Source organism: Chrysochloris asiatica, unplaced genomic scaffold, assembly GCF_000296735.1.
Source record: "Chrysochloris asiatica unplaced genomic scaffold, ChrAsi1.0 scaffold00009, whole genome shotgun sequence".
NCBI lineage: Eukaryota > Metazoa > Chordata > Mammalia > Afrosoricida > Chrysochloridae > Chrysochloris > Chrysochloris asiatica.
The window spans coordinates 10,317,776-10,340,279 of NW_006408527.1; the positions used below are offsets into that span (position 1 = coordinate 10,317,776).

A 22,504-nucleotide genomic window follows, 5' to 3' on the forward strand; every position below is an offset into this window, starting at 1 on the left:
AAAAAAAACTCTTATAAAATGATCCAAGACCTTATCAAATGGCCTGGAACCCCTATAAATAAATCTAGGCCCTCACAGGTGTCTAGGCCATTCCAGATGTCTATTTTGTCTGCTACCTGGATAAATGAGTAACCGCAACTCACGAGAAAGGCTGAATTCTTAGTATCGCTTAAACTGACTGGACCTACTACTTTAGAACTGGGATTCTCCTGTCGGGGTAAGAGGTACCCAGAAACACTGGGGCAGCCTTTCTGAAGGTCATAAATCCCCCCTTCAAACATGCAACCACCACCTGGTGTTGCTAAGGGCCTTCAAGTCCATTCTGACTCATAGTGACCCTGTATAGTGTTTCTTAGTCTTTAAATCTTCGTAGGAGCAGAAAGCCTCACGTTTCTCCTTTATGATTCAGCAATCTCACTCCTAGGTATATACCCAAGAGACCTGAAAGCAGCAATGAGAAGAGGTACATGTACACCTATGCTCATTGCAGCCCAATTCACAGAAGCCAAAAGGTAAAAAGGTGAAATCAACCTAAACATCCAAAAATCAGTGAAAGAATGGACAAAACGTACTGTGTACATACAATGACTATCATTCAGTCATAAAGAACATGCTACAACATGGCTGAACCTTAAAAAACCTGATGCTTGGTGAAAGAGGCCAATCACAAAAGGACAAGTATGGTATGATCTCACATAAAACAAGAATAAGCAATGTTTAGAGACCACAGTTTTTAACATTTTAAGAACAGGGTGGAGGAGAGAGAGGTTTTGTTTAGTGTTTATGGTGATGGGAAATTTGGCCACAATTATGGATGGTGGTTGCACAGCAATATCAATTGATGTCATTACAATAACAGACAAGGCTGTGTAGGAAGAACATCACAAAGCTCTATTCCTCTGGAGGCAAACCATGATTACCCATCCAACACTAAGATGCTACTACTTGCATCTCCCTACAAGAAAACAAATCTTCAGGTTGAAATTTTTCTTCTCTCACAGTTAAGTCCTAATGTTTTTAACACTAACTACTGAGTAGTGGTTACAAGTCCGCTGCTAATCTCAAGGTCAGCAGTTTGAAACTACCAGCTGTTCCATGGGAGAAACATGAAGCTTTCTGCTCCTATAAAAATCTACAGCCTCAGAAACATTAGGCAGGGTCACTATGAGTCAGAACCAACTCCTCGGCACATAACCATCACCACCACCCAAAATGCCAAGCCAAACCCACTGTTATCAAGTGGATTCCAGATCACTGTGACCCTAAAGGGTTTCTGAAATTGGACATCTTTACTGGAGCAGATAGCCTCATCTTTCTCTCTCGTAGCAACTGCTGGGTTTGAATCACAGCCCATGCAATTAGCATCCCGACACTTAGCCCACAGTACCATCAGGACCTATTTACCTACTGCCACTGAGGCTATATAGAAAAACCAAAATTTCAGAGCTGGGATATTATCATTTAAATTACATACTCTTTCCCCAAGGTGAAATTAAAAATCAAACCACAAAGGCACTGCCGACCAAAACATTCATCATCCCCTTGGTGCATTCATAAGCAAAAATGTCTAAGGTCACAAGTCTTCAGCTAATTAGCTGTTGCAGAGTTCTGAACCGCCTTACTTCCACTCATCTTCAACAGATGAAACACCCATTAACCTGGCCCAAGGCATAAGCGCAAGTTACATGCTAAGATTTGACTTTCGAGTGACTTTGGGAACACATAGTCTGATAAAAACAAATGAACAGTCTGACAGAAGACTACTCTCTGAGTTAAGAGAAAGGGCTCCTTTGATGCCAAGCCTTTTCCTTGAAAAGCTGCTGAGATCTTTGAGAGCAGCCCTCATCCCAGCTTAATTCATACTTACTATAGACAATCACACTGGGAAGCTTTCCAACCCCGTCCACTTCATCTAAAAGGCTTGCTTTCATTTGTCAAGCTGAGAGAAAACTAAGTGCTCTTAAGACCTGGTGAGGGCAACTCCCCCAAAACACTACTTTCCAATATGAATGAAAACAAACTACTAGAACAAAGCAAATAATAGTGCCAACCAGCAGGCCTTCTTACCAATCTTTTATAGGTCAGCCATTATCTGGGTAGCCAAGAATGGAGCCTGGGTGAAATATGAACATCATCAATTCCCAGCTCTCCATTAACAGGTCAGCAGGATGCCTAAAGGGGTCATGCCAGTCCAGCTCTGCTGCTCCCTCCCCGCTCCCTATCCTGGTAAGGAGTAGATATCTATGTAGTGTCATCAAAAACGAAAAGGCAATGCAATGCCAAAGTGCAGCATCTAAAATGCTTTAGAGCCTGGTAGAGTTCCAGTTTATCTCTTTGGAACCCTCTGATGCTCCCCCCCCATGTTAGTATATGGGGTTTTGTTGTAGTTGGTAGTATGCCATCGAGTTGGTTCTGACTCCCAGCTACCATGTATAGGGTTTCCAAGAGTGGCTGGTGGCTTTGAACTGCTAACCATGTAGTTAGCAGTCCAGTGCTTATCCTACAGCATGTGGATTACACATCGGGCTGCTGACCACAAGACTAGTGGTTCAAAACTACTAGCAGCTCTGAGGGAGACAGAGGATGCTTTCTGCTCCCAGCCTCAGAACCCTCATAGGGTCATTATGAGTCAGAATTGATTGATAGCAGTGGGTTTTATATGTGATTGTTATTGTTGTTGTTAAGTACTGTTGAATCAGTTCCGACTTGTGGTGGCCCCTGTATAGGGTTTCCGAGTGGGTGCTGAGTTTGAACTGCCTACCTTCCAGTTTAAACTGACCTTGTGGTCTAGTGCTTATCCTACAGTGCCACATCAGGATTCCTATGTGATTGGTAGTGGTGGTGGGCCATGGAGTTGATTTCAACTCACAGCAACCCTGCTTAAGGTTTCCAAAGCTGCAGATATTTCTTTACAGGAGCAGAACGCCTCATCTTTCTTCCATCATTAGGATTTAATAAAACAGTGACATTAAAATTTAAATGCACTGAACACTGAGAATAGAGAAAGGAGAAGCGAAAAGAATGAAATACTCATCTTTCTGAAGATAGGATTTGAAAAGGCTTTTCCATTCATCACCAGAGGAACATTTAGTAAAAACAACAAAATACTTGAGATATGAAAGACTGCAACTAACCCAAAAAACAGCAGAATGTTCAACACACTAACACTCCAACAAAAATGAAAAAATGTAAGCAAATAAATAAAAAGAGCAACTGGATTTATTCTGTCAGATTCACATGGTGGTGATGCTGAGCCAACAATGATTTCTGTAAACAGCCAACCCTAACACTTCACTTTTTGTCTCCTGCAAATGTCAAGAAGCACCTTAATCGTGGTCTTCCTTGTTGACGACATAAATATGCATGCAGCTCCTCAGACACCCTGCAACTTTCTCAACACAGACACCCAGCAGTAATGTCACCAGACCACACAGCCTGAGATAGTCCACATCCTCCTCTTTCTGTACTCATTGACTTGTTTCTCTCTAGAAAGGGTCAGGAGTCCTGGTGTGGCACGTTCGGATAAGCACTAGACCACAAGGTCCATTTGAACCGCAAGGTCGGCAGTTTAAACTCACCAGCCACTCCTCGAAAACCTTATACAGGGCTGATAGGAGTTGACTCAATGGCACTTAACAACAACAGAGATGTTCAAGTCATTAATATCCTTTTGTAGTGTGAAGTAGGCAACCACAGCTACAAGAAGTAACCCAAGTACAGACCCAGATCTCTACACAGAGTATACTCCACTCACTCTAGTTTCTATGTCCTACCAACTAAGAAGAGTCTACCCAGCCCCCAAATCTGTGGGCTTCTCTGCACAAATGGCAAAGGTGGACCTTTCACCACTGCAAAGCCTACTCTGTATGGAGAAAATGCTTTGCACTACATTTTCCCCTCCATGAGGAGGCTTGAGATCTGGCTCTTTTACCTTTTGTAGAAATGGAAGCGCTCTGTGAGGAGCAGAAACTGCTTCTCTCCTTGAAGGAAGAACTGTCTGGCCCTGGAGACACCAGACTTCTTAGTGTACTCGCAGATGTAAGTGAAGTTCAGTTCTTCCTTCTTGAAGTAATTTCGAAGACGCACAAAATCAAAGTAGGAGGGGACATAGATGAGCGTGTGAGACATGACTGCGTCACGATACTGTGGCAAAATCTTGTTCACGAAAACATGAAACCTGGTGTTGAGAGGAAATGGCAAAGTCAATGGTCTAGAGCTGAATGTGTAGTGTTACCATGAACCATGTGAGCCTGGAAAGGGCATGATCTCCCTCCCTCTCATCAAAGAGGCTAAGAGGACTTACTTCAACTCAGACATACTTACTGACCAAACTTGATGAGCACATTAAAAAATGAGTGCTACCATTATATACTGTAAAAATCGATGTAATGCCATTGTATTCTCCAGAGAAGTATTCTACAAGTCCTGGTATGGTGCTGTACGATAAGCATTGGAGTGCATACCACACATTTAGTAGTTCAAACCCACCAGCTGCTTCTTGGAAATCCCTATGCAGGGTCTCTATGAGTCAGAATAGACTCAATGGTACCAACAACAATACATAGCCACATCAGTCAGTCAACTGAGTCCTGGTGTGGCACTGTGGGTTAATGCGCCAGACTGCAAAGCCATTTAACCGCTAGGTCGGCGGTTCAAGGTTACCAGTTGCTCCTCAGAAACCCTAAACAGGGTTGCTATGGGTTAGAATCGACTCAACAGCACTTCACAACAACAACCATGTATCAATAACCATGTCAAGCCCATTTAACTACCATGGGGTCCTCGAACAAAGCACAATAAAGAGAAAGGGGGGAAACATGATGCTGAATTAGAGGCTTACAAGTAAGTTGCTCACATAGGACACTGTGTTTCACTGAACAATGTGATTTTAAAATGCCACAGGCCACAGGGAAGGAGCCCTGATTTACAGTCCAACCTACTACTAACTAGAAATGAGACTTAGGTCAAGTCACCATTTATTTCTTTTTGTCAAATTATCTCATTATGAGCTGGGCTGCTAACCACAAGGTCAATAGTTCGGATCTGCCAGTCGCTGCAGTGGAGAAATATGAGGCTGCTCCTGTAAAAATTTACAGCTTCAGAAACCCTGTCCAAGGTCGCTATGAGTCACAACCGCCTTGGTAGCACACGAGCAACTGGTAAATGATATTAAAACAAACATGGAATCCTACTCTAAATCTGTCTGATCAAATCAAATGCCTCTCCTCAGCCCCCAGGTATCTGATGGGGCTAGGGAGGGGGGATTACCTGGCATCGATCACTGAAGCTAGGTTTTCAGCTTCCATCCTCTGGAAGACATGTGGGAGCTGCACCAGGACATGGCTGATGGAGCCTGTCATCGAGATGCTCCTCACAGCCACCTGCCAGGAGTCAATGAGAGCATGAGGTATGCCATCCCCAAGCCTGACTACATGCCACCGTCTTCTGCTTTATCACTCGGCAAAAAGCCGGAAGCAAAGAATGAGGAAAGAACCTACCTGGCCTTGCAAGTTAGCACAGTACTTGTTGAACACTGAGTTGATCTGAGCATTCTGCAAAGCCCCAAACATCATCGTCTGGCGATAGTACTTGGACCAATTATTGAGGTTCCACATCCGCACTCGAGAAAAGTCCACGCCATGTGAGTCCAGGGGCAGCAAGTTCATGTGATTCATCAAGTGCTTTGAAGAGAAATAACACTACCATTAGTACTGATTTGAACACTTATGCGCCAGGCACAGGTTAACATTATATAAGCTCTCATTTAACACCATGGAGCATGTCATATCATCTCCCAAATTATAAGAAAACCAAGACTCAGATAGGTGAGTCAACCATGGGCAGTACTCCTTGTCCAGGGTCAGCTGACTGTCTCTAACAAGTATTGTTGTTGCTGTTGTTGTTAAGTGCCATCAGGTCAGTTCCGACCCACAGTGACCCAATATAGGGTTTCTGAGGAGCAGCTGGTGAGCCGGAACCGCCAACTCTGCAAACGGCTTTGCAGCCTGACACATTACCACAGTGCCACATATACCCCCAACAAATATGGGCTACCTCTTGGACCTAAAACAAAACAATCAAAACAGTGCCTACAGGAATACTCCTTTAACAGAAACTTCTGACATGTCACCACATTTCTCTATGGCTCTCTTAGTCCTACACTTGGACATAAAGGGAAATGATATGGAAAAGAGCTGGTGTTCTTCAGTGAGCTGATTCTCAAAATACTAGTCATGTTCTCAGAACCCTTATACCTGCTTTTCCTCAAGTTAAATAATATGAAATCTACATCAGCATGTTTTTTTCGATTTTAGCTCTATTTTCCTCCTGTGAAAATTACTGAAAAAACAAGATCACACATTAAGAATGTTTTCTCATCTTCACTGATGACCAAACAAAGGAGAATGGGCATAAAGTTATAAGGAATTACATTAGGTAAAGACACCTTTCTAACGCTGGGGATTTTAAATTAACGAAACAATCCAGCAAGAACACCGAAGTGGATGAATAGCATAAAGAGATCTTTATGGGAAGAAACGTTTTCTAGAGATTTGAAACTAATGACTAGGTTTTTATCTCTTTGTATGGCTTAATTATTGACCAGTCTGTGAGCAGAAGAGGGTAGCAAAGGTTTTTTTCAAATTGAAGATATAACTATTTGCAAACTAAGTTTTAATCTGGACTTAACCCTCTAAAACCAGAGCTTCTTGCCACCCTGTATGTGAATCTTGTCCCGCTAATCACGAATGACCAGCATTACCAGGACATGCTCCCAGTTCTGCATCAGGTAAATGTCAACTTGATCAATGATGAGAAGTTCAATAGAAGACAAAAAGTCAAAATCTCTCTTCTTCTCTCCTTCTCCACCAATAATGGTCCTCAAACCCAGAGGAGAAGCAATGAGGATGTCTGAGGAATAAAATGGGGCATAGAGCCGGATGCTCCTCTGAAGTATTGAAACTCCTGCACAAAACAGCCAAGCACATCAGTTCATTAGACACTACCAAGCCATTAGGTTTCACTTTCCCAAAGCATGCCTGCTTCTCTCCTCTACTTTGCCCTTACAATCATGCTCAAGCTGCTATTAACAGTAGCAATAATATCACCATCCCTCCCTTGCATCTATGGACTCTTCTAGGCCCCACTCTACCTTTTCTTCACTGCTAGATTTATTTGGAGAATTGTCTCTACTTTGAAATTCCCCAGCCACTTTTAAATCCACTGCAATCTGGCTTCTGATACTTGGGACACTATAGAAATTACTCTTGGTAAGGTCACCAACAGTTCTTGCTTACCAATTCAGAGGGCACTTGGATGCTCCTTATCATGACTGCATGAGCGGAAGACTGAAATGCTTTTCCTTACTGGTGGTTTTTAGGACCTCAACACTCACTTCTGCATCTATCACTGACCTGGCCTAAATCTATCTTTCTAGAACCAAATTCTTCTTCCACAAATCCCTGGATTCATCACCAATTCTACTCGCAGTCTACATTAAGCTTTTGGTAAATGTACTCACTAACCATGACTTTGATATCACCATGATATAAATTTATATCCCAGCCCATACCTCTTGCCTGAACTCCACACTCTTATCAGCGGCTTGCTAGATGCCTACACACATCAGCTCTTGCCCCTACCCCACCTGCAGCTTACCCCCCAGCCAAGCTGAAATATGTGTGATTCTCAGGTCATACTAGGCTTATTCACCCTGGTACTCTGAACATACAGCTTCCTGTCGGAAACATTTTCTCCACTCTCAACACTCCCTCTGCCACTGGTCAAATCCTACTGTTTTCAACTTACTACATGTGTCACCTCTACCAGGAAGCCTTCCCTAAGCATCCTCATCATGGATAAGAAAAATAGTTTTCAAATGCATCAATTCTTCTACAGTCTTTCTTATTCATTGTCCAACTTTCACATGCACATACTGTTGCTGTTGTTATGTGCCGTGGTGGCTTTGGTTCCGACCCATAGCGACCCTGTACAGGGTTTCCAAGGGTGTAAATCTTTACGGGAGTAGAAAGCCTGATCTTTCTCCCGCGAAGCAGCTGGTAGTTTCGAACCGCTGACCTTAAGGTTTGCAGCCCGATTAGTAACCACTATGCTACCAGAGCTCACTGACACTAAGAACCATAATTTTATTTCTATACCTCCAGCTTCTTAGCAATGCTCGAAACACAATGAGTGCTCCATAAACATGAACTGATTATGTGCATATATGTGACTAATGAACATGTTACTAAAAACCTTACTCTATTGAGGTACTAACTGAGTAAATGGGAGCTGAGTGAGACGCAAGTACAAGTGTGAAGAGCTGGATGGGAGTCAGTGAGTCAGGCAGGGCGGTGGTTCATGGCTAGGTGCTGCATGCGGCAGGCAAGAGGGAAATCCACCAGGAGGCAGATACTCAGTCTATGCAGCCTCCCCCTCCTCTATGCTACGACCACCAGTTTTGGTTATATCGAGTCAATTTGTATACAGTTAAGACTCAACCCTGGCAGACAAGATGCTGCAGATGCACACTGGTTCTACTCAGGAGGCTGTGTCAGTGACCCTCTAAAAGAATTCCTAATTACAGCTGTGTGTGCCTTGCCCTTGGAGCCCCACAGCCTCTCAGTTCAGACTAGGAGGAATTACCGATCCTGAAGTGGTCATCAATGTTGCCAGCAAACACAGCTTCATAATCCTCAGGCCTCTTCAGGTTGGGTGGTCTCTCCTCAGGATCAGATCCATACTCTCCCTTAAACCTCTTTTTGTTGCTCACAATGATTTTCTTCTTGCTGTCACCCTCTAAGAGGGTAATGAAGAGCTGGACCACCCGTAATGCAGCTTCCCGGAAAGGCACCACTATCAGCACCTGGGGAGGAAGCAACATGCAGCCTGGGTGGGGGCCAGGGAAGAGCTGCCTAGATATGAGCCTGCTGCAGGCTGCCACGGCCAGGGATCCGCCTACATCATCTCTGTGCACAGGGTCTGGCTCAGGACTAGAAGCTGAACACTTTTGATGTGCTCAGTACTATTATGCAGCTCAGGGGCAGGCATGTCTCAAGGAGAATTTGGGAACCACCTTCTAGGATAAACTAGTGCTTTTCACAGATGTGTCCACCAGCAAAACTCAAGGACAGAAACTCAGAAGCTCCTTGAGGACAAGGAACACTACTCCTTTCTGTGTCCTGGTGTGGTATTGTAGGATAAGTACTAGACTGTTAACCATACGGCCTGCCGTTCAAACCCACCAGCCACTCCTTGAAACCCTATACATCATTATGAGTTACAAACAACTTGACCGTACATAACACTGTATTCCCCACAGAACTTAATTTTACCCATAAGATCCACTGAACAAATAAATCTGAATATATAGGTAAATAAATGAATTTTATATATTAAGTAGAGAAATTGTTGTTGTTTGCCACTGAGTCAGTTCTGACTCACAGTGACCAAGTACAGGGTTTCCGAGGAGCAGCTAGTGGGTTTGAACTACCGACCTTGTGGTTAGCAGTCCAGTGCTAATCCTACAGCACTATACCAGGACTGGTGGTGGTGGTGTGCCATGGAGTCAGTTCCGACTCATAGCTACCATGTATAGGGTTTCCAAGGAGCAGCTGGTGATTTTGAACCACCAACCTTGTTCTCACAGACCAGTGCTGATCTGTGAGATATAGCACCACACCAAGAATCATGAAGAGTGTTGTTGTGAAGTGCTGTCGAGTCGGTTCTGACCCATAGTGAACCTGTATAGGGTTTTCGAGGAGCAGCTGGTGAGCTTGAACCGCCGACCTTGCAGAGCAAACAGCTTTGCAGTCTGGTGCATTAACCCACAGTGCCACACCATGAAGAGTGTTGGCAGAATTTAAAGGTATTTCCTATCAAAGCCCTAAATCCACTGAAGCTTAGGCTTATGAGCATCAATAAATTTAAGCATCACTTTAAACAGCACTAGTTACACACTGGAATGCAGGACTTTTAGTTTTTAAAGATTTGAACATTTATAATGTTTAGTGAAGAGAATCCTTGGCTCTAGTCCCATCTCTGCTACTCTCCCCTAAGTCCCTTTAGTAAGACCCTCTACCAATGTGGGTTTCTGTGCACAGGTGTAACATTTAGAGACTGAATGGCAGGCTCATTAGATCCTCTCAGCTCAGACAGTCATAAAGACATTTAGAATGTAGTATTTATACATGTTGGTTGGTTGGTTGGTAATGTGCTGTGGAGTCGGTTCCAACTCAGAGCAACGCTGTACAGGGTTTCCAAGGCTGTAACTTTTTACAGGAGCAGAAAGCCTCATCTTTCTCCCATGGAACAGCTGGTAGTTTTGAACTGCTGACCTTAAGGTTCACAGTCCGTTACCAGAACTCCTTTATATATACATATGTGTTGTTTTTTTTAAGTCTTTAAGGAGCGTATCATGGAGATACCTCCTTCATACAAGCCTGCAGTTAGCCACACAGCAGATACCACATGGCCCATCCAGTGTGCCCATCCACAGGCTTTCATTCTTCCAGCCATTCATGGAAACACCTGAGTTATCTGTTATTCATCCAGCACCTACAAGCAGTGTCTTGTAGCCACTTTCTGGAGGGCGAGGTTCTCCTGCTGCCACTCACCTTGGGCCTTGTAAGCCCTTGATCCCTGAAGTCATCATCATCACCCACCCCAAGTTTCTGGCTTCGGCGTCTACTATTGTTGCCAAGTACCCGGGCATTGGCTTTGAGGGTGTGATTCATGGCATGTAGGCAGTACACATGGCGGATCTCTTCACCATTCTTCAGGGCAGTCCTTTCTGGGTAGAACAGGTCTCGGTAAGAATTCATAATTAAGAAGAGCTCTTTCTGGAGGGGGGTGAAGGGGGCACTTGATTTGCGGGGGCCAGATAAAAACTGGCTGTTGGTCTTGGTCCAGGTGGATTCCAGAGGCTTCTGAAGATGAAGTGACTTTAAGTCAATGTCCTTTGGTGGCTTAAATGTTTCCAACTTCTGGAATTTCGACGAAAAAATGAGCTGGCCCAAAGTGGGCCACTAGGGGAGAGAAAAATCATTTCTACATTAGAAATGAATAAAAGCATTTTACATTCATGTACTATTTAATTTACCAAGAATTTTCACGATATAGGTTATTGTTGTTAAGTGCTGTCAGGTCAGTCCTGACTCATAGCGACTCTGCTTATGGTTTCCAACTGCCAACCTTACAGTTAGCAGTTCACACCAGAACTCTTGAGACAGATTATCTTATTTAATGCTCTCAACAATCCTGCAAGGTACATATTGTACAGCTTGTATTAAAGGTTAGGATAACTGAGGTTCAGACAGATTACATGACCCAAACAAACTTCACATAAGAGGGAACAGTACTGAGGGCTGGAGCCCAAGGTTTCTGGCTTCAAATCTAAGCTCTTTCCACTGTATCTATGTTTTCCAAATCTTTATGAAATAAGGTCTGGGAAGAGTCAAGTTTCATTCTATGGAAAAAAGAGCTTCATGGTTAAACAACTTTGGTAAGTACAAGACTTACCCTCCCTCAGGGAGACTCACAATGTACATTAAAATACTAAAAGTTATATGACAAGTGTTATACCAAAACATAGTTTCATCCAGTTTAACGTAGAGTTTTCCAAATTTTTTTGGAATGAAGCAAATAAATGAAAATCCTAAGGAGCACGAGTTCAGGATCCTAGTTTGGGAATTTTTGTGTTGTGGTAAAATTGATCTAAAAATGGAATGACCTCAACAATAAAAAGGAATGAACTACTGACACACACAAGTTGGATGAAACTCCAGGGGACTATGCTGGATGAAAAAATGCCAATCTTAAAAGATTACATACTGTGAAGACATGGGCTGAATTTGGCCGTGTGCCAGTGACACCCACTGACCTTGAAAAAGAGAAAAGGAAGCGCTGGCTGGTCTTTAGTTTAGGGAGACGTGTGAATTCCTGAGCCTATGGACACTGACCTAGCCAAAGGGGGCTAACATTCAGAGTTAAGCAGCCAGCTGGTCTGAAGTGTGGGGAGGCATGTGACAACTCCAAAACTTGCAGATAGTACCTATTTGACCTAGCTTGGATGGCTAACTGACCAGAACTCAAACCAAATGAAGATAAAGAATTTTGATACTGTGAGCAAGCATAAATTGCTACAATTTGATGAACTGGACCTTTACTTATGGAAGCAATTGTGCAAAATTCCAACTGAAATGGAAGGATTCTTCATTGTCAAGGATCAAGCTTGTCTTCTCAGTACACTGGGTTGATAGGGATGTGCAACTTAAACATTGGCTATCAAAAATGGGGGGCTATAAAGGCTTACAAGGTTTTGTGAGTGTGCTTAATTTCTGAATGAGGGGGGTAGGGTTTTCCTCCTTTCCAGATGCATCTGGTGAAAGGGGATGGGGGATGCGGGTGACAGGATTTTATGAATCATTCGTTGAGTAACTGTCATCAGGACTAATTGCAATTGTCACAGTTCTAATTGTAAAAGATGTGTTACTCTTTTAATTCAGGAACACAGGACCCTAGGACCATCAGGGGAAGAGCATGAGATCCTAACCAGAAAAGGGAAGACAGCAGAGATAGTGGCAGAGGCGATGGCATAGAGAGAGGGAGACACAGAGAGAGCAAGAGAGCAGTTGAGGACTCAAGGCCCACAGACTTGAGAAACACTGTGTGCCTGCATGCAGGAGGCTGGCTTACAAAACGTTCCCTTTGGACATTAAAATGAATAAATTTTTTTTTTCTGCATGTATACATCAAACAACAACAAAAACAGGAAATAGAGGTAAATACTGTTAACTGATGGTGCCACAGAGGAAACTGGTAATTATTGCAATGAAACGATGTTTGATTTGCTGAATGTAAAACTGATAATCACCCTGTAAACCTTCACTTGATTCACAATAAGATTTAAAAGAAAAAAAAAAAGTTACAAACTTTAGGATTCCAGTTATATTATAGTTTTGGAAAAACAAAAATGAGGAAAAATGTGTGTAGTTATAAAAGAGCAACAGGAGGGACCCTTAAGGTGCTGGAAGCTTGACTGTGGTGGTGGATACAGGAACCTATACATACGATAAAACTGTACAGAACTGGATACACAAAGACACACAATTAAGGAGGGTAAAACTGGAGAACTCTGAGTAAAATAGCAGATTATACCATTGACAATTCCTGCTTGTAACATTGCACTACAGTCTGGCAAGAGGTTGCCATCGAGGAAAACTAGGGAAAGGGTACAAGAGATGTCTTCAGTGTGATTTCTTACACCTGCATACGAATCTGTAATTACTGTCACATAAATTTTAATTTAAAAAAGAATGACAGTAATAGTCTCAGTGGTAGGAACAAAGCAGCAAAAACTAGCCCATAGCTGAATAATTTAGTTGTGAATCTATCTCAGGCATATTAAACAAATGAACAGCAGCTATTGTTGTTCTTAAAATTTACCTTGTTATCAGTCAGTAAACTATTTGGAAATAGACATTGTTGTTAAGTTCTGTTGAGTCAGTTTCAATCACAGCGCCCCTGTATAGGATTTCCGAGGAGTGGCTGGTTGAGTTTGAACTGCCAACCGGGTAGTTCAAACCGACCTTGCAGTCTAGTGCTTATCCTACAGCACCCCACCAGGACTCAGGGGTAGGCTTTACTGCCCCTTTAATAGGGAGATAGTGAAGATTTGAAAGGGATATTAACTTGTCTTAGGTCACGTGAAGACCCACTACAAAAATCAGTCTAAACCCTGGTGTACCTGTCTCCAACACCACTCATACCCACCCCTATCGTTTGGCTCCCCACTCCTGCTTCCCAGTGCTACACCTGTGCCCCACTAGGCTCTCCCAGCCTTCCTGTGCCCTGCCCTTGGTGTTTATGCCACACATCTGGGGAGACCACTGTTTTATTTAGATTTCTTTTCTGTTTGTGACTGTGATGACCAAGCAGTACTTACTTTCAGTTGATGGGTAGTTTTGGGATTTGTGGCAAGTGCCTGAATTTCTTTTTCTTTCAGTTCTTTGTTCACATGTTGGAGAAATGGATCTAATATAGAAATAAAGAATGTCAGAAGACTGAGAGCAAATGGCAAGGGGTTTTTGTTCTTCCCTAGTAAATGACTTGCTGTTCTTCACGATGAGGGCTCATCCTTTCTCTCATCCCAAATGACTGCCATTTGGGTATAGGCATGGCTAAAAGGCTGCGGGAGACAGGGTACAGGTTTTTGTAGTTTGAGGTTCTCCCTGGTAACAGACACAATAAGATTACCCACTCCTGGGTCTCACAAAAGGAGCCCCGGTGGTACAACAGTTAGAGCACTGGGATGCTAAGCAAAAGGTCGGGGCAGTTTGAACCCACCAGCTGCTGAGGAAGATAGATGTAGCAAGGGGCTTCCATAAAGACTTCTGACCTTGGAAACCCTATGGGGCAGTTCTACTTTGCTCTATAAGATGCTATAAGGTTGAGTCCACTCAGTATTAGTGGGCTTGGTTTTGGGTAGGTTTGGACCTCACAAAAATGAAGGGTACAGAGAAGACCAGAAGTATTCATAAAACTTACTTCCTTTGGGGAGAAAAGCAGAAATCTCCTCCCTAACCCAATTATGGCCTGGGGTATGGCCTTCCCCACTATTACTCTTCAGTTGTTCTCCTAAACATATTTCCCAACCACTGGGGGCTGGGGCTTTGAGAAGCCTCTTCTCCCAGTTCTAGATAAAGCTGCTGAACTACCTTTTAGTGCTGCCCATTTTAATAGCAGGAGACGTAATGTGCATTGGAATTCTAAGCACCTGGTGAACTTAAACACCACATGCTGTGCTCCGACCTTGTGTCACGTTCAGAGAACAGTTGCCATCACTTTCCTCTTCAAGAAAATTCGTTTCCAGGCTGAACAGTGACTCATGTTTTGCATCTGTGAACTCCTCAGGGCTTTCTTGTTTCGATGTGCCAGGTGGACCTTCCCCATCTTTTTCTTGAGAATCAGTACATAAGGTCAGATCTGCAAATTTGAGAAACATTTTGTAAAACTATTCATAAATGTAATTGTATTTCTGTTGACATATAAAACTGAATTCCTTAGTCTATACCAACAGTGATATTCATCAGGTAGGTGTGTTTTATGCTATTTGTATTTAATGTTTTTTTTAAAAAAAAAAAAAAACAGGTAGCAGTCATAAAGATTTAAAAATTAACCCTGGTCCTTGGGCCTAGGTCAAATTCTAGAAACCTATCCTGGGAGTCTTGGCCTGAAGCTGTGGGCTAATGCATCAGACTGCAAAGTCGCTTTAATTGCATGGTCAGTGGTTCAAGCTCACCAGACGTTCCTTGGAAACCCTACACAGGGTTGCTATGGCTTGGAATTGACTCGATGGCATGTAACAACAATTCTAGGATAGCACTGAAGATATATATGTAAGGATGTTCAAAGCAGAACTGATTATGACAACAAATAGCTGGGAATACAAAATGTCTATCCAAAGATTACTAACAAAATAAATTACTACATATTTACAGTTGAATACTCTGTACTTCAGAAGCTAATGTGAATCCACAGTAATAAGCATGGACAAAAGATCTGTGGTTTATTATTAAAGAAAAAAAAAGTTACAGAAATTTACAGAGACTATTACTATTATAAACATAAGGAGCTCTGGTAGCATAGTGGTCATGAATTGGGCTGTAAACCTTAAGGTCAGCAGTTCGAAACTATCAGCTGTTCCGCGAGAGAAAGATGAGGCTTTCTGTTCCCGTAAAGATTTACAGCCTCGGAAACCCTGTACAGGGTTGCTATCAGTCGGAATGACTCCACCACACATAACAACAATTATACACATACATATAAACATATAACATGCTGTTGTTGTTGCTAAGTGCCGTCAAGTCAGTTCCAATTCATAGCGGCCCAGTATAGGGCTTCTGAGGAGCAGGTGTTTGAGTCTGAACTGCCGACCTTGTGGTTTGAAGTCTAGTATTAATCCTACAGTGCCACAGACTCCCAGTGTGACACTATAAGATCAGAACTGGACTTCTAAACATAAGGTCAGTGGTTCAAACCCATGAATTGCTACTCAGAAACCCTATACTGGGTCACTATGAGTTGGGATCAACTCAAAAGCGCTTTACTATAGCAAATAAATTACTTTCATAATTTAAAAAAGAAAACTACTCATATTTTTTTTAATTCCCCCCCCCAAAAAAAAAACAAACAAGCAAGCAAACAAACAAACAAAAAAAAACAACCCTAAGTCTGAGGCAATGAATTTTTATCTGAGTAAAACTGATCAGTTAAAAAAAAAAATTAAGAGATGTACAAAAACCCCTAAAGCATCGACAACCCAACAAACATCAAAATTACAAGGCTTTAAGGAAAATAAGTATGAAGACAGTAAGAGTTGTAAAAGTCACTTATTTATACTCAGACAGAGGAATACAACTCCAGCAATGAAAAGGAATGAACTGCTAGTATATATAACAACACGGATAGTTCACAAAACATAATGAGTAAGAGAAGCCAGATGGAAAAGAGTACATATTATAAGGTTTCATTCATATTCAATTCAAGAACAGGCAAAACTAATCTTTAGTGATTGCCTGATGCCAGGGGTAGGCAAGTGACTTCAATGGGACAGGAAGGAGCTTTTTGGAACTAATCAAAATGCTCTGTATCTTGGTATTAGTGACATTTACATGAATGCAAAGAATCCTGGTGGTGCAATAGTAAAGCACTCAGCAGCAAATGGAAAGTTGCATTTCGAACCCAGTAGCTGGTGTCAGGGAGAAAAGACCTGGTGGCCTGTTAGCATATAGAAACCTGATGGGATGATTTACTCGTTCCTATCTGTTGTTAGGAGTCCTGGGGTGGCGCTGTGGGTTAATGCTGCAAACTGCAAAGCCGTTTGAACTGCAAGGCGGCAGTTCAAGCTCACCAGCTGCGCCTTGGAAACCCTATACAGGGTCGCTACAGGTCAGAATTTACTCGATGGCACTTAACAACAACAACAACAACAACATTTGTTGTTAAGTGCCATCAAGTCGGTACTGACACATAGCTACCCTGTATAGGGTTTCCGAGGAGCAACTAGTGAGCTTAAAACATTGACCTTGCGGTTCAAACTGACCTGTCAGCCCAGTGCATTACCCAGAGCATCACATTTTGCTATATAACAGAATGGGTTTGACAACATACAACCACAATAACAACATGGATGGATGCACTTCTCAACACTCTTAAAATGGGTGTATTTTATTTATATTAATTATCCTTTGGGCTTTAAATCCCTGAGCCTTTCCTAATTTATCCTGGCACTCTGCATTTCATCAACACCTTATACGTAACTAATTGTTCCCTACAAATCAGCTGTTAGAAAAGATTTTTTATTTTTATCTTACATTAAACGTGGTCTTCCTGAGGGAGTAACGTTAATCTCATAAATAAGGTGAGACTGTCACAAAGATATGAAAATGCTCTCCTGGCTCTGTATCGGAGAGACTTTAGGATCATCGAAGTCACTGAAATCGTAAGCAAAAAATTTTTTGCATTTTCCTGGTGAAAATGTTTGCAATAGATTCTTAAAGCCATCAATGAATCCAGTAAAGTTAAGAATCTTGGGTATGTATTCCTGTGCTCTCAGCCAACTCACACAGTACAGGGCACAGGACCCAGGGTCCACACCAAAGCCACCTACTTTCCTGCATGTCAGCAGATGCTGCTGCTGTCTCTGCTTCCACACTGACATCACCATCATCATCTTCATCACTCATCTCTTCATCTTCATCTACAATTGCTTCTTCCTCTTCTTCCTCCTCCTCCTCATCGTCCTCTTCTTCTTCAGAAACATTCTTTAATGTAGCAAGCAGCTTATGGTACCCAGAAACCTGTTCTGGTTCACTCTCTGCTTCACTTTCAGAAGAGGAATTATCCGAATTCTGTGACTAAAAGGAAAATGGGAATTGTGGTGGGAAAAAACAACAACCCAACTTTATTGTTCTTACTGTTTGGTACCTTATGTCTATCATTAAGCCAATGTGTAAAGGTTCCAACTTTCCATCTAAAAATTCCGTTTCCTACAAATATCATGCAATCCTATCTATTTAATCAGGTCCTGCATGAAATTTATTTAAAATAGCGAATTTAACTATAATTCTAAAAGCTTGTATCATTTTGAAAAGGTTAATACCCCACGTGGGAAGTACAACGACTTTTTAAGATTGAACTTTAGGTCTTAATGAAATATAATCTTTGTCCTAGACATAGGACATGGTCCAAATTTAAAGGAGCAAACAAGAGAAATTCTAATACAACAAAAGAATGTAGTTTCTTTGAGTTTGTTGTAATAGGGTAGGTTTGTTGCTCATTTTGTACTCTATTTGTAGCTCATTTTATGCCAAGCATATAAGAACTCCCCCTTAGAAGCCCTCTGGGAAGCCTCGTTATCTGGCTCTAATAATTGGGTAGCTTCAAACTTAGAACCGTTTTAAACTATTGGCCTCTGTTAGCTATCAGCATGACATTTTCCTAGGCATCAATATTCGTTAACTAATCAATACTACTAACATAACTGCTTACACCAAAACTGTAGAGAATGGCAATATGGTCAAATTTTATTATATACAGTCTTAAAAGTGACAACCCAGAACCCCTTATTATAAAGATGTTAATATAATGTATTACCAGTTGACAAATCTGTGGTTTTGCTTCCTTTCTTGAAACCCTGGAAAGGAAAAAAAAAACAACCTGTTAAACTCTAATAACTACTATGTGGTTACTAGAGGAAAAGTCTAATGACAACTTTAAGTGAAAAAGGCCGAATATGCCATTATATATAACAGTCATGACACATAATTGTAGTCATGTGAAAATTACATACACCCTTGACCAATGGGTGATAACTGACACATGAAACAAAAGGGTCATGATAGTTAACTAGAATCACTCAATAACTGAATCTCATCTAAAAGAATGACACCATTTAATAAATAAAACTTTTTTCGAGTAAATCTCTTAATCAGAATATCCCATCAACAGAATGGTGGAATGAAGACTTAGATTCTGGGGAAGACTGGACTATTTACAAAGGAACCTACAATTACTGACTGCACAGGAGGCACTAGACAGACAGGTCTGTGTTCTCATTATAATCAGACAGATCAAAACGTTGCTGAACTCAAAACCAATTTTCAATGAGTCAATTTGACTCATAGTGACCCTACAGGGCAGAACAAAACTGGTCCTTTCCGAGACTGTGAATCTTTATAGGGGCAAAATGTCACATCTTCATCCCGTTCAACGTTTGGTGGGTTCGAACCGCCGATCTTGAGATTAGCAGCCCAACACTTAGCCCACGGCACCACCAGGGTTCCTAAAATGACGTTATTTGATACAGTAATAATTTTTATATTGAGTCCTGGTGTGGCGCTGTAGAATAAGCACTGGACTGCTAAACGCAAGGTGGGCGGTTCAAACCCACCAGCCTCTCCTTGGAAACCTATTACCCGGGTCACTGTGAATCGGCACTTAACAACAATAATTAAAAACCAACCAATATTTATAAGTGCCTTCTTCGTCACAACGGTACACAAATATATCCCGATATTTTAAGTCAGAAAGCTAATGTTTAGAAAACGCTACAGACTAGAAAGAAAGGAATAGAAAATCCAAGTCTGTTAGATTCAAGCACGGACTTTAAAAAAAAACAAACAAACAAAAAAACAGTAACAACCTTAGGAGATCTCCGACCTTACAAGACTTAGTGCACACGATAGTAGGCGTGTCGTCTAACATGAAGACCTAGAAAGAATCGTGCAGAACCTCCCGGCGGGGTATCACCAGAATCCTCCTCACTCGAGACCCCACGGGGTCTAACTCAGCACCGCAGGCGCGGGGAAAACGTGGGCATAGGTAGGAACAGCCGTCACCATCACTTGGGAGGCCGGCGGACCCCAAACTGGGAAACTCTGGGCCGACTCAGGCAGTCCAGGGCTCAGCTGCCCCGCTCCATACCTGTCATAGAAGGGATGCTCCTCGCCGAAATCCCGAAGATGCTTCTTCTGCTTTTTAGTTAGGGTGTTGAGCAGCTGGCTCTGTCTTCGGTTCCCGCGTTTGCCCATAGCCAAAACGTCAGCTTTCCCCACCTCCAACCGTAGCGTTTTTCACCAGGAAAATGTTTCTTCAACACACCCACGTGGGGTCGCCGCTGGCGCTTTACGGCGGACGCCGAGTGCCATAAAGCAGTTCCACTTCACGTCGCACTTTACGTCAGGCGTTAGAACTTCCTGGTCCCGATTCTGCCCCCTGCCGAGGCTGCTTGAAAGTACAGGCGCGTTCTCAAGGTGTTTTCTTTGATGGCCGGGCTTCAGGCTTCCTAGGCAAGGTGAATGAACAGAGGACTTCCTGTGCTTCATTTCATCGTGGGATTTAGTCTGCGTCAGTGTGTAGTAACGAATATAATTGAGTGCGAAGACGTCGTATGATATAGTAATAATAATTTTTAAATGGAATCTTGATGTGGTGCTGTAGGATAAGTATTGGACTGCAAGGTATGCGGTTCAAACCCACCACCCTCTCTCCTTGGAAATCTTAAAAGGGTCACTAAAAGTCGGCACATAACAACAACAACAATAATAAAATACCAACCAATATTTATGGATTCCTGGTATCTGTCACTTCATTGTCACAACGGTACACAAATATGTCCCAATATTATAAGTGAGGAAGCTGATGTTTAGAAAATGTTACACACTAGCTAGCAAGGGAGCAAGTGGAAACCCAAGCTTATTTAATGCGACCACAGACTTTTACTCACTAGGCTCTACCTCTTGTGTCTGCATCCAGGGTGATGTAAATGCTTAATGGCTAGACTACGAGTCAAAATGTTGATGACTGGAACCACCCAGAGATGCCTCGGAAGACAGGCCTGGTGATCTGTAGAGCAGAGTTGATTCAAGGCTACTAATAACACAAGGCTGAACTTTTTGACCCCAACCCACCCTTGCATTTTCTGGAAGTATTGGAAAAGACCCTAGAAAACTCATTTTACAACAGTAGAAATACATCCAGAGAGGCAGTGGAAGTTAATGTTAGAGAAGATAGTAGACCTAACTAATTCCAGTGTCTCAAAACTGGATTCAGAGAAAAGGAGCGTGAAGAAACCTTATTATCGTGAGGGAAGGGTGCCACATCTTGATTGCTGTGCTAGTTACACCTTGTAATCAAAATCCATCAAACTGTAGACTTTAAGATAATGAATGTATGTATGTAGGTAACATAAGTCAACAAGAGGAAAAAGCAAAAACTCAACACTGGCCTCAATACCCAGGATTTTGCCAACTGATGCAGGACTTTTTGAGACTACAGAATAATCATCATGAGAAGTGGTTTTCCAATAGTAATTTGTAATAAAATGTTCTATTTAAAAAAAAAAAAAAAAGTGCTAAATCAGATCAGGAGTCCCTAGACGGCACATATGGTTAAATATTAGACTACTAGCTGAAAGGCTGGTGGTTTAATCCTCCCAAAGACCTGTGAAGGACAGACCTGGCAGTCGGCTTCAGAAAGGTCATAGTCTTGAAAATCCTTTGGAGCGGTTCTCCTCTGCACACATGGGGCATCGTGAGTCAGAATCCACTGGAAGGCAACTAGCAACCACCACAAATCATAGACCACAGAATGAAGCTGGATGCTTAAGGTAAAACAAGAGGCTCTGCTTTTGGGATGTTTCTGGGGAAGGTTTTGGAGCTTTGCCCACTACTGTGGCACACCTGAGAGAAGCAGTGATGAAACCACTAGCATCCTATTCTAGTTGGTTCTAGTGGTCGTTACTCCTAATTAGAGTCTGGGTAGCTGGGATTGGGAGAGAGCATATCAAGAAAATATGCAAACGCCAATGGTGCCAGCATCTGGACAAACTGAGGAACCCATAAACAAACACATCTGTCTTCTATCTAATTTTGAGATACAAGGTACTGTCATTTGTGTCAACAAAAGGTTGTTTGTAAAATGCCATCATATATTTTAAGGCAGTAACCACAGTATAATCTAGCCAGACAGTAAAGAGTCATACTTTCCCCCTCCTCGCATCCTATCCCAACTGCCCCAGCTCCCCTCCCCTGAGGCAACCCGTTTCTTGAGGTTCTTCCAGAGATCTTCTATGAAATGATATGCTCTCCACTCCAAGTGGTTGCTTATTCTCTTGGTTTCCACATCCTTGTTCTGTATCTCTGGGTGGGTGTGCAAGTGTAAGCAAAACTTCACCCTATCCCCACCAAAACCATCTCATCATTGATTCCCTGAACTATGAAGTGAAAGCTCTGTTCTGGAAATATCTCTGTTCACCTTTGATAAAATGAAGGGGATCCTGGAGCGGCTAGAAGAATAAAAGATACCTCTTGAAAGAAACACCTGCAGGAAAAATGGAGGCAGATGGACTGTTACTACAAGAACAAACAAATCGCTTCCCTAGGAAACATCAAGGCAAGTGGCCAGGTCCTCTCAATGCAAACCCCCTTCCAAGACTAAGACTCAA

General features: G+C 42.3%; 1 protein-coding gene across 1 annotated transcript in view; it reads right to left on the reverse strand.

Moving 5' to 3' along the window:
* DIEXF (digestive organ expansion factor homolog (zebrafish)) overlaps positions 1-20,090 on the reverse strand; it is a 26,888-nt gene extending 6,798 nt beyond the window's left edge. Inside the window, exons 1-11 of the mRNA XM_006834041.1 lie at positions 19,984-20,090; positions 18,655-18,694; positions 17,669-17,915; positions 14,809-14,982; positions 13,943-14,031; positions 10,614-11,024; positions 8,644-8,863; positions 6,761-6,963; positions 5,499-5,681; positions 5,269-5,381; positions 3,932-4,177 (exon numbers count right to left, since the gene is read on the reverse strand). Coding sequence (XP_006834104.1) covers positions 3,932-4,177; positions 5,269-5,381; positions 5,499-5,681; positions 6,761-6,963; positions 8,644-8,863; positions 10,614-11,024; positions 13,943-14,031; positions 14,809-14,982; positions 17,669-17,915; positions 18,655-18,694; positions 19,984-20,090 — 2,033 coding nt within the window. The remainder of the gene's footprint in view (positions 1-3,931; positions 4,178-5,268; positions 5,382-5,498; positions 5,682-6,760; positions 6,964-8,643; positions 8,864-10,613; positions 11,025-13,942; positions 14,032-14,808; positions 14,983-17,668; positions 17,916-18,654; positions 18,695-19,983) is intronic.
* Between the last annotated feature and the right edge of the window lie 2,414 nt (positions 20,091-22,504).